At 42.6% G+C, this 12,881-nt stretch overlaps 1 protein-coding gene across 1 annotated transcript in view; it reads left to right on the top strand.

The window, feature by feature from the left end:
• The first annotated feature begins 232 nt into the window (after window positions 1-232).
• Window positions 233-12,881, top strand: part of LOC109423549 (uncharacterized) — a 42,984-nt gene continuing 30,335 nt past the window's right edge. Inside the window, exon 1 of the mRNA XM_029870525.2 lies at window positions 233-925. Coding sequence (XP_029726385.2) covers window positions 921-925 — 5 coding nt within the window. The 5' untranslated portion in view covers window positions 233-920. The remainder of the gene's footprint in view (window positions 926-12,881) is intronic.

The following is a 12,881-nucleotide window of genomic DNA, read 5'->3' as shown; positions in this document are numbered from 1 at the left end:
CAAAATTCCATAGGGATTAACGCCATTTGTAGTGATATTGATTGAACTTTCGTGCGTCACCAAAGCCAAGTCGTGGCACATAGTTTGAGAACCGCTGTTAGTATATTATTCAGGAAAAACTTAAAAACGGTTCTTCTTCAATTTTTGAAGCACGGTTTGAAAATAGCTACGTTAACTACTTTAACTTAACGAACTTTTACTGTACTCTGCCGATTACCCGTGCGGCAGGCCCAATTCCGTGCATATCTGATCTGCACACGGATGAAGCCGAAAGTGCAGCAGCAGCAGCAGCAACAGCAAAAGTGAATCGTCAATCAGTAGTTTTTGCTTTTCTTCGCAGCCAGCGTGTAAAGCCAGTGCCAACAACAACAACAACCAACGGTTGCTGCGTGGTCGGTTGTATTCCGTTGTCGACGCGCCATTCAGCATCACCGTCTCCATCGTCGTCACCGTCGTCTTGGGATCTTAGTGGGGTCTCGTCGAACTGCAAGTGCTCGTCGGTAGGTACTGGGCCCAATCCGTCAGTCGGTTCCAGACCGTCTCAGTTGGTGGATCAGCACAAATTTCGCATCGAAAGTGAACGTGATTGAAAGTGGCAGTTGAACGCGCGCAAATTAACACACGGTGGATTTTCAAGTGATAGAGTAACAGCACGCTTACCGAAGCTCTGAATTGTCTCTAGTGGAGCGTGGATAACTAAGCCGATTGGTGGTGCTAGCGGCCGTTGAGCAGAAGAAAGTGATTTTTTTGTCCAATTGATCGTAAGTGGTGTGTTGAATTGGTGAACAGTTGTAACGAGTGGATTGATTAGAGGTGCCTCATTAGGACCGATTTGGAAGCTGAGCGTGTCCCGAGTACTTACGGGTTTTTTTTTTGCCGAACCGGACTAACTTTGAAGGAGACAACATCATCGATCCAGTATGCGGTGCGTATTTTTATTAGCATTAGAAGTAATGATCGTGAATTTTAATGAATTACTCAATCGATTCAGTGCTTGAACTGTATCACGTAATGAATGTAATTTGAATTCCGCTTAAGTTTATGATGTAGGAGAAATGTGTGTAACAACCAAGACTTACATGTGTTTTCTAAATGGAGAAGGTGTGCAAAAACTTGTATGAGTGAAAGTTTCAATTATGTGGAATTTAATTTCAGTAGGTGTGAATGTAGATATTTATTTTGCACTAGCTGTCCCGGCAAACTTTGTCTTGCCAAATTATGTTGGTTTGATGATTGTTAATGTCATTCCAGCACCGCACTCTAGATTGGTTTCGTTACGATCGTGTTGATTTTCTTCCCAGCTAATGAAAAATCAGCATTTTGTCTATTTTCTTACATTTTAGTTCATTTTCCTAACTTTTTTTTACATATAAACACTGCCACCATGAATACGAATCTAACCATGCAAGAGTCATCCTGATCGATTCAACCGTTCGTGAGTTTTGTTGCCTCAAAGGGACTTCAAACTCATTTTTATATATTTTGCATTAAACATAAATATTGTTAACTGCCACGAAAAGTTTCATGCGCCCTTAATTTTCTTGCAATTTGAATACCTAAGTTTCTTCTATTGTTACTTTATATTAGTGCTGTAGAACAAATTTATATAGGATGTTTCTCGATTGAGAAAATATTAAATTTTAATGAAATTATGCGGTTTTTATATATTTCATGTATACATGACGCAAATCATGACTTGATTGCTATGGAAATCCGTGCTTTTAGAATAATAGGTCTCGTGGGATCACTTGATTGGGAGCGTGAACATGTCTTACGTGTCATGCTTTCATTAACTGGATAGGCAAAATTTTTACTTCTTAAAAATGTTCAACAACCTCTAACTTCTCGTAAAGTGCATAGAAAATTCTCACACTTTCGCTGTTAAATAGTTGATCAACTAGTCGTCTATTAATCCAATATTAGACTATTCTACATGAAGTTACAACGATTCTAGTTGAATGTAGTATTATCTGGTTGCCATTATTAAGCTGTTATTATTCTGCTAAAAATTAAATTTGGAGCATTCATGACTCATATATTCAACTTTTAAAATTGACAGATTTGCTAGCAAGAAAAACACTATTAGGTTATTTTACGTAATTTAAGTTCACTTAAATTTCCACTAGTAAACTTGTATATAAATATGTTAGAAATAATGTCCAACAAAATAGCCGGTAATAAATTGCAACAGTAATGGAATGCATAAGAAAAAAATACCTTATTATTTATATTTTTTCGCATGATTTCTCAATTATTTTTTTCTTATAAACAATATTAAGTTGAGTCATGACGGCACAAATTTCCCAAATGGAGGAGAAACGGGGCCTTTGGAGCCCACCTACTGAAGTTGAGTCTAACGTTTTTCAAAGTTCATTATATAAGTCATAACTGTTCAAAATTTAATTTCATTCGGGTCTTGAATCCAGAGATACAACAGCAAAAATGCCTATCATTCAATAGCAATTCTACTAGAAGTACTACAACTTTATGTAGAATTGTCCAATCTTGCTCAAAATTTGACCATTGGTAGACAACTAATAAGGTACAGGTACAGGAAATCTTCCGATATTTTCTCAGGAAATCCTCTGGGAATATTTTCAAGAATTCCTCTGAGAATTTCTCTAGGACTTCCTCCAAAAATTCCTGAGGAAATTTCTCTAGAAATTTGTTTCAGGAATTCCTCCGGGATTTTTTTCAGGAAAACTTCCGCTTTTTTTTTTTCAAGAAAATCCACTAGAGATTTCGCAAGGAATTTCTGCAGGAAGTTTTCCGTGATTTTCTTTACTCAGAAAACCCTCTGAGGAATTTCCAGGAATTTTACTGGGAATATCTCCAGGAATTTCTCCGGGAATGTCTCCAGGGATTCTTCCGGGAATTTCTCCTGAAATTTCTCCAGCAATTTCTTCAGGAAATTTTGCTTCCTGGAGGAATTCCCGGAAGAAATTCCTGAATTAATCTACGGAGGGAATTCCTGAAGGAACCCCCGGAGGAATCCCAGGAAAAAATCCCGGAAGAAGTCCTAGAGAAATTACCGAAGGAATCACATTTCCGGAAATATTTCAGAATGAACTCCTGGAGAAATTTCCGGATAAGTTCCTGGAAAAATTACTGGAGGAGTTCTTGAAGAAAATCTCGGAAGAATTCATGGAGGAAATCCCGGGGGAACTCATGGAGGTATTTTTGTGGAAATTCTCATTGAAATTCTCTGAGAAAATGCTGAAAAAAAAAACGTGAGGATTTCCTGGAAAGATTCCCGGACAAATTCTCCCAGAAGAATACCTGGAAAAATTCATAGAAGAAATTCCTGGAGAAATTACCGAAGGAATTCTTGGGGGAATCCCCGGAGGAACTCCTGATGGGAGTCCTAGAGGAATTTCTGGAGTAATTTCCGGAAGAATTCCGGGAGATATTCCCGGAGGAATTTCTAGTTTAACTCCCGGAGGAATTCTTGGATAAATTCCCTGTGAAATTCCTGGAGGAATCCCTGGAGGAGTTTCAGGAGGAATCCTCGTAGGAATTCTTGGGGGATATCCTGGAGAATGTCCTAGAAGAATTCCCGGATGATTTCCTGAAGAAATTCCTGGAGGATGTTCTTGAGGAATTGCCAGTGGAATTCCTGGAGAAATTCCCGGTGGAATTCCCGGAGGAATTCTTGCCAAAATTCCCGAAAGAATTTCTGGAAAAACTCCCGGATGAATTCCTATAGAAATTCCTGAAGACATTCCAGGAAGGAAAACGGATAAAAAAAAGCAATATTATGGGGTAATAAAATTTGTCTGCAGGGGTCAAAGTCCATGAAAAAGTATTGCGTCTTGCACTACCGTACTTGGCCGCCTACTATCCTGCCAAATAGCTCTTAGTTTACTGAACAACTAAGCTGAAAACGGAATATTTTTTGTTCATTAGGGGGTTCAAACAAGTATTTTTTTTTGGTACTAGACGGAACCTATCGAAAAATATCAGAACCAAGGAAACCATATGCGTCTTTCTTTCTTTTAGCTTTCGGCTTAATTTGCTGGACGGTTTCAGATTTTTGAAAAAAAATGTTTCAACGTTTTGATTGCTGGTTTCACCTAGCGTCACCATTGCCGGATAGATCGCAACCTGATGAACATTTTTTTTTTATTCTTAATCACTTAACCTAATTTTATAGCTCTATTGTCCACTGGGGCACTACGTGAGCAATTTCAGTTGACTGCTGCACTTACTTTTGTACAGCGCCTAGATTCTATTCTACTTTATCGAACTGGTTGCCTTTCTGCTGCTTTCATTTTTCTACTTTAATACCTGGTAGAATGATGAGCACAAGGATGATAATGGATGTCCGTTGTTCCTTTCCAGTCCGATTGGGGGTCCATTATGAGTGCAGTTCGCCGATGTCCAGGTATCCGGGTCCGTTTGAGCCATGGGGCTCAGGAGAGGGTCAGTGTCAGTTGCTCTCGGGGGGAAAGCAACTGACGAAAAATTGCAAGTGCCGGGGCTGGGAATCAAACCCATGACCATCCGCATATGAAGCGAACGTGTGACCAACTACGCCACGGGCCCCGGCTAATGATGAACAATTTTGCAGAAAACGCCATGCTTTTAGCCTTGCTTCCAGCTCATTAGATTATCGAGATATACGTGTTGAAATATTTTACACAACCTAGTCAACACATGATCGCATATGATGTTGAATAGGATGCAAAAGTGGAGGCGATTTACGCACACTTTACACGCGGTTAAATGGAAGCATGTGCGCATATGGCCTCCACTTTTGCATCCTATGCAACATCATATAAGACTTTGTGTTACCTGGGAAGGTGCCACCTAGCGCATAAATCACGACTCAAAGACTGAAATGTCAGACAGTTTCTAGCTTGCTGATGGACTTTGCTGAAGACGGCATCATTCTATCTTATTACGATTCTGATATATATAAATTTGAACATTTTTTACCCTGGCGCCACCTAGCAGTCGATTCTCGAACCATAGAAGCCATTATCAGACAATTCTTAGCCTGCTGAACAACTTTGCTGAAAACGGCATGCTAATTTCTAGTAGCTTATTAGGGTATCGAGATATTCGTGTTTGATTTGTTAAGACACAAGGCACCACCTAGCGGATAAATCCCAAACCAGAGACTTTATTATCAGATAGTTCTGAGCTTGGTGAAGAACTTTGCCGAAGACAGCATCATTTTATCTTATTAGGATTCTGAGATATGAGGGTTTCAACGTTTTTGACACTGACGAATCGTAAACCAAAGTCACCGTTGCCAATTAGTACTTAACCTGCTCCTGCTGAACAAATTCGCCAAAGACACTATCTTTCTACATCGGGACATCCTATACTAGACTAGAAGAGTTTTTCGGAAGTTGTGAAAATTTCATCAAAATCCATCGAAAAACCAAAAAAAAAAAGTTCTGACCATTTCTGTGCTTTTCCGAAGGTGAAAAATGTACATTGGCTGGATGAAGGGTAATGAAGTCGACGCCAACGATTTGCATATTATTGCTTTAACCCTTTGGGGACGGATGGGTCGCATATGCCCAGCCCAGAAAATCGACCATCACAATCGTGTTCTAGACTAGCGAGCTTGCATCTAGGGATGTGAAAATGCCGTCTCCAAAGGGTTTAATCAAATTGAAAATGTATATGTTCAAATATAGGGAATGTTGTTGCGTTTAGAAAGAAATCAAGTATCACAGCTTTGCTGGCAGTGAACTCCGATGCACTATAGTGTCAAAGTCAAATATTATTTTTTCGTTGAGCACGGGTAGACGATTTCCTATGAAAATATAGCGACTGGCCATTTGTTTTTCGGCTATATCTCTAAACCGGTAAGACATTTCATTTTATCGCCAAAGAATAACAGAAAGAGCATAAGTTTTTGAACTTAGAAATGTTTTGTTGAAAAAATGTATGATACAGACGGTTCTTTTATCAGAATTTTTAGATATTTTTGCTCTATGGTGAAACTTTCAAAAAAATCTCAATGTATTTTAATTAGATAGCTGATGAAATTTGGCGTTGATTTCTCCAAAAAAATAAAAAAATTATTCTGCGATGCATTGTTTTTGAGATATATTTTTTAAGCGTGGTTCCTTTTGGAAAATTAAGAAAATACGAGAAATTCCATCTAACGTTTTCCGAGAAAATAGGCAACTATCCGTATTTGCTCATACATCCACGACCTCTATCTCTAGTGAAATTTTCAGGAAAATCGGAGACCCTTCGGCCCAAACTGTTCAATAGTAAAACAAATCCCCTGATTAATGATGATCAATGATAAAAAAATGACGCCTACTGGAGTTGAACAGCTACCCGCAACGTGAGCACCCTATACTCTACCACACTATCACAAATGCGATCTTGGTTTGCACACTTATACAGTACAGTAAACGCAAGAGTCTTTATGAGAGATCTAGTTCAAATCTTCAGAGGAGAGTGTATCATGTAAAGTAGGATTTGGTCGTGTTTCTTCCAAGACTGTCCCAAAAAATTCAAGGTGCTCAACCCTTAATGAAAGATATGCATGTTCGAAGCATTTTTATAGAACATTTCGATTTTCTAAAAAACATTTAGAGGTTTCGCCAGGGCGATTTTTGAAAAATGGCCCTTTATCATGAAAATTTTCAAAATTATGATTTCCTAATACTTTTTCAACTTCTGATTTTTTGTATATTCTTATATTTTTGTATGCACCCCTAGGCATTCTTGAAGGGTGTTGAGTTTTGAAATATTGTGGGCACCTTTGACTTTTCAAACATTGTTATTTATTTTTGGGACAGTCTATTCTTCTCACAATACAAGCAAAATTAGAGGGTGTGGTGAATCTGAAAAGTACATCTCTGTTTTTAGATTCACTTTGGGAAAGTTCCATCAGGCGGTTTAAGAGTAACCTCTAGCAAGCTGAGTAGCTCATAAAGTGCCCTCTTATCCGAACTTTTGGTTATTTAGGAATGTTCCACTTGTAAAACATAATGGTTCACATCTTCGCAATTCTCGCTGGTGGATCGCCAAAACTACTTCTGACGCCAATATGTGTAAAGGATCAAGAAAAGGCGTAAAGTCGCTCTGTAAGTTCAGTTTAGTTTATTTGAGGCTGCGGATCTTTACGGTAGTTCTTGCAATGTTGTAGAGTAGGTAGCTCGAAGACACCCCTGTACATCTGGCGATGCTTATTAGCTTATTAATAGCGGTTTAATTGTGTGGTGGCCTCAGGCAGAAATTCTTCCTCGCATTCGCGCCAACCCATGGTCATCCAACCAAAGGGTAAGCATGAACAGGTCTCTGGCCCAGGCTATAGGTTCCGTTGATTATAGAAGTTTCGATGTTCTCTTTGGATATACTTCACGTTGTGCTTGCTGAACCCCGTAGCGATCAGCATGCTGGAGTTCTTCTGTGGATAGAAGGCCGTAGAGGATAGGTTTCCGTTACTTATCTTACCGGTCAGACTAAGGCCTGATTGTCCTCTACTGTACGTAGGAGTCGTCTCCATTCCCCTCGGTCCATGGATGTGTGTCTCCAGTTCCGCACTCTGCGAATGGTCCGCAGATCGTCCTTCACTTGATCGACCCACCTAGCTCACTGCGCACCACGTCTTCTTGTACCGGTCGGATGACTCTCGAATACCATTTAAGTTGGGTTGCTATCCGACATCCTGATGACGTAACCGGTCCACCGTAGCCTCCTGATTTTAGCGGTGTGGACGACAGTTGGTCTCAGCAGCTGATACAGTTCGTGGTTAATTCGTCTTCTTCAAGCCCCGTCTTTCATCTACACTCCGCCGTAAATGGTAAGCAACACCTTCCGTTCGAAAACTCCACGGGCACGTTGGTCCTCTGCACGCAAAGTCCATGTTGCGTGTCCATAGAGCACTACGCCTACCGGTCTAATCATAGTTTTGTAGATCGTAGAGTTCTGCGGAATCCAAAGCTCAATTTCCTGCCACAATGTGTCTCCGAATTTCTCAACTGGTGTCGTTGTCAGCGGTCACCAGTGAGCCCAAGTACACGAATTCTTCAACCGCCTCATCACCGTCAATAGAAATTCGGGTCCTGGACACATTTTTGACTAATCCGATTCACCTGGCTTCATTCTTCAGTCGAATGTGCGTTTCCACCATCGTCTCAAATTTGCGAGCTATAAATCAATATAATCAGCGAAACCAAGGAGCTGAACGGACTTCGTGAAAATCGTCCCACTCGTGTTTATCCCCGCTCTCCTTATTACACATTATAAAACAATGTTGAACAGCAAGCACGAAAGACCGTCACCTTGCCGTAATCCTCTGCGAGATTTGAAGGGACTTGAGAGTGTCCCTGATACTTTAACTACGCACATCACTCGATCCATTGTCGCCTTAATCAATCGCATCAGTTTATCCGGGAATACTTATTCGTGCATAATCTGCCATAGCTGATTTCGATTGATTGTATCATACGCCGATTTGAAATCGATGAACAAGTGATGTGTGGACACGTTGTATTCGTGGCATTTATGCAACACCTGGCGGATGGCGAACATCTGGTCCGTTGTAGCGCGTTCACCCATAAATCCAGCCTGATATTGTCCCACGAACTCTCTTGCAATCGGTGATAGACGGCGGCATAAAAGTTACAGGCAGTTGACTATTTTTTGAAAGATGAAATTTTTACTTGTCCCGATAATATTGTATATGTATTTCCTGTGTGTTTCCAAAGAGATTGATACAGACATGGAGGCGCATGGTCGGTAAAGACCTTGTTTAATCCTTATTTCTACTTCTTTGGCTGCTGATAAATCCACGCCAACCCTACAGAGAAAAGTGCATCATTCATTTTCATTAATGCATTTCTCCTCTCAAATCAATGTTTGCTTATGCAACATCAATCAACGGCTTCTGGAAGCCATTACATCCAATGACAGGACGTTTCCTTGACTGAACGTTGCCATGTCCGGCACCACCGAGACCGCACGTATGAATCTGGTTCACCAACGTGGGAGCACCTGTCCAGAGCTCACAAAGCCGACATGAAATAGATAATGCACCACATCATTTCTCTACACATTATTACTATACCAGTCCGGAAAACATTTATCATTTACTACTCATGAGGCGGTCTCGCGGGCGCCTAGCTACGCGACCAACAACGTGCCATTTCACCGCGCTGTATTCTTTGCATTGAATTTTCCTCCGGCAGCCAGTAGTAAGTATTATTCAACACTGTGCTGAATGCAATAAATTCAATTCGACCACCGCGATTATGGCTTCTGTGCGCTGCTGCTGCTGCCACTTTCATAATAAGCACAATTTCGGTTTTGGTGTCATTTCAGCTATCGGAAACAACTCCGAGGCTGCCTAGCTTTATCTGCGAACGAAAGCAAGCATGCAGCGAAATGCAACAAACTTAACTACCTCATTGAGGAAAATTATATGCTCAAACAAATTGAAGTCCCTCTATACATACCTACTTTTAAAAGAAAAATCGGAATCTGATGACAAATACTTTCAGTTCATTGAATTTAGAGGCAAAAATAGTTAGCTTAATTCATCCACACATCAGTTATTTCAAAATTTTACCTGAACTATGCAAACGACACCAAATAGCTTGAATCTTATCTTTGGAGCAGTATTTAGTGGAGCTCTCAAGCCTACTGTATAGCATTTCCGAGGAAATTCACTTTTCCGAGACTGACATCAGCGCCAACAGCACAACAACCAACGAAAGTGAATGGATCTCCTCTCGTTTTTCTTCCTCTGCAGCTGCTGCGAAATTAATCCATCCAATTTGTAAAATGGGCTTTCGATTCAACAGTGGAAGCGGCGTTGCACCGAGTTGCAGAAAGCTGCAAATTTTGCACGCACGTAATTACACCTCCAATGAGGGAAGGGTTCCGTTTGCACCAAAGCTGATGGTATATAGCTGTGAAGTAGCTTGCCAACAGATAGCAGGTTGATTAGATTAGATGGCCGGTGAAAACAGAAATTTGTTGCATTCTCCAAATTGCAGCAATTGAAGCCTGTGGAATTCAGATGGTTTAAGTTTTCCAGGAAGCTAACTGAGAAATGCGATAGCTTACATTGAATATTTCTCAGCTCGTTTTTTATCTAACCATAGATGACCAAAAGATTATACAATTGTATGCGGAATCAAACTCTAGACTAAAACAAAAACCGAATTCGTCGCCTCTGGATTGGTGATCCAAAGTCTTAATCACTAAGCGAGTTAAAGACTGGAATTGTCTAAATCGTCATCATCAGCATGGTTTTGCGTATTTACCGCTTCGACAATATGGCAAAAGAAAAACATGCCAAAACGTGACCTACATCTTTTGCCACAAGAGAAGATTCATGGAAATATTATCTCATAAATAACATCAAATGCAACCCCGTGAAATCAAGCCCACTAATTATAATTGACTTTCAATCTCTCACAAAAACAATTTCAAATCATCTCGGAGGCTGAGCATCGCCAACACCAACTCGTTACCGCATACCCCTGCAGACAACAATACCCAAACAGATTGCCGTCGATAATCACCCGAAATTAATAGTTTTCAATTTTGCATCCAAGCTTTACGGTGCCTCACATTTTTTTTTCCGGTTCCAATCCGTCACAGAGAAACAAAATAAACAACAAAATTCGACCGAGATAAGGTGCTTTGAACTCGCGCTCGAACGGTCGAGTTTTGGGTATTTGGGGGATTGCAGTAATGCCACATACGTCATACATCTGCGGTTGTGTAACGTGAACTAGGTTACCAATGTACAATGTGGATAGACAGTCTGGGCAACAATTCTGCTTTGAAATAACTTATCCCTTAAAGGCTACGTATTTTTCCTAATTCAAATCCCTTTAAGATCATAAGCCTCTGTGTACAATAACTTTCATTTCTATCTCCTTGTGGCTAATGCTCCCAGGTATCTGCCGGATGAATGTGAAAATTTGTTGGAAAACAATGTACTTACCTTACCGGTCAGACTAAGGCCTGAGTGTCCTCTGCTGTACGAAGAAGTTGTCTCCACTCTACTCGGTCTATGGTTGTGCGTCTCCAGTTCCACACTCTGTGAAGGGTTCGCAAATCGTCCTCCACTTGATCGACGCACCACGTCTTCTTGTACCGGTTGGACGGCTCTTTTTTTTTCCTTCTAAACCATAGGGGGATAATCTGCTCAACAGACACCCTAACAGAAGGTTAGGGTAGTGTAGGTCTGACAGGCCGTCTTCTACAACAAAAGTAAAATCCAGGACTACTCTCTCCTCGTACCCACTAAACCATTCCTATGGTCGCCAAACCCTACGTCTCTCCGGAACCACCAAGAAGGTATTGCTTCAGAGAGGGGCTAGTGCATCGCACCCACAAGGTTAGCTGCGTAGCCTGCAGCAACGAACATCGATGACTCGCTTTGGAGAGTCCATCACGGTAGCATGCTGGCGCTTAGCCAGTTTCCCGAGTGGTCCTCGCCACTCCCTTTGTCCTCGGAAGGCGGGCAGAGTCAACCCCGCCCTCGCCCTACTGCTGAGCGGACATCAAGAACTGATGCCCACATGCAACCCGATCTGACCTGCCCGCAAAGGAAGGGTATCACTACCCTTCAGGCCCTATCAGATGCATCCGTAGGTTGCTGACGGCAGGGTCTCCACCTGCCCCGACCCTTGCCGGGGACCCCTTTCCAACCGCGGGCTTGGATCCAACCCAGTAGACCGACGCCACGACAGCACCGCTACCGGGACTTCCTCTCCGCGGCCACTTAATCGCTGTAAGGGTCGGCTCGACCGCAGGGCACCGGTTTGACCTACGAAGCAGACTCCGAACCCTTTGGACCACCTCTTGTACTGCATCTGGACTAGCCATTCTCCGAGTCCACGCGCCACCTCCTCTGTAGCTCCCAGACGATGCGGAACTCCGTCCGGACCTGGGGCCTTACCTACGCTAAGCGACTTAGCTATCCCCGCAAGTTCCACATCGGTGACCCTCTCCTCATCGCCAGCCCCAGTCCCCGGCTGTCCTACGAAAGTAAGCCAAGGACTAGGATCATGACGCGGAAAAAAGTCCTCCAATGATCCCCTCCAACATCTCTGGAGATTGCTCTGTAGGAGCCATCACACCTCTCGTCTTGGCCATAACGATCCTGTAGGCGTCACCCCACGGGTTCGTATTGGCACTCTGACAGAGACCCTCAAAGCAGGCCTTTTTTGTTTGCTCTTATCTCGGTCTTAAGTGCGGCTTTTGCAGCGGCGAACACCTCCCGCCGTTCGTTTCGCTCTTCCTCTAATCGTGCTCGCTGCATCCGCCGCCTAGCCCGTAGGCAGGCGCGGCGCAGGTCCGCAATCGCGTCGGTCCACCAGTAAGCCGGTGGCCTCCCATTTCTAGGGTGGACTCGCCTAGGCATGGTCGCATCACACGCACGTGAGAGCACCGCTACCAGCTCGTCGCCGTCTAAACCGATTAAGTTTCGCTCACGGCGGAGCGCTTCCCTAAATACCTCTTCGTCGAAGTATGATGTCTTCCACCTACGAGCTGGACGGCTCCCGAGAACCATTTTAGTCGGGTCGCTATCCGGTATCCTGATGACGTGACCGGCCCACCGTAGTCTCCTAATTTTCACGGAATGGACAATGATTGGTTCTCTCAACAACTGATGCAGCTCGTGGTTCAGCTAGAATATCAACACCATCAGCGTGGCGAGCTAGAATATCAATACCATCAGCGAAACCAAGCAGATGAACGGACTACGTGAAAATCGTTCCACTCCTGTTTATCACCGCTCTCCTTATTACACCCTCTAAAGCAATGTGGGCCTGTCCATAAACTACGTAGACTCTTAGTGGGGGACGGGTGGGGGGGGGGGGTCTGGCCAAAGTCTATGCTCCATACAAATTTCGAAAAATTAGTATGAACAAAAGTCTACG

The sequence above is a fragment of the Aedes albopictus genome, chromosome 2, assembly GCF_035046485.1.
Source record: "Aedes albopictus strain Foshan chromosome 2, AalbF5, whole genome shotgun sequence".
Lineage (NCBI taxonomy): Eukaryota > Metazoa > Arthropoda > Insecta > Diptera > Culicidae > Aedes > Aedes albopictus.
Note: the sequence above shows the minus strand (reverse complement) of the source record. Positions and strands in the feature narration are given on the sequence as shown.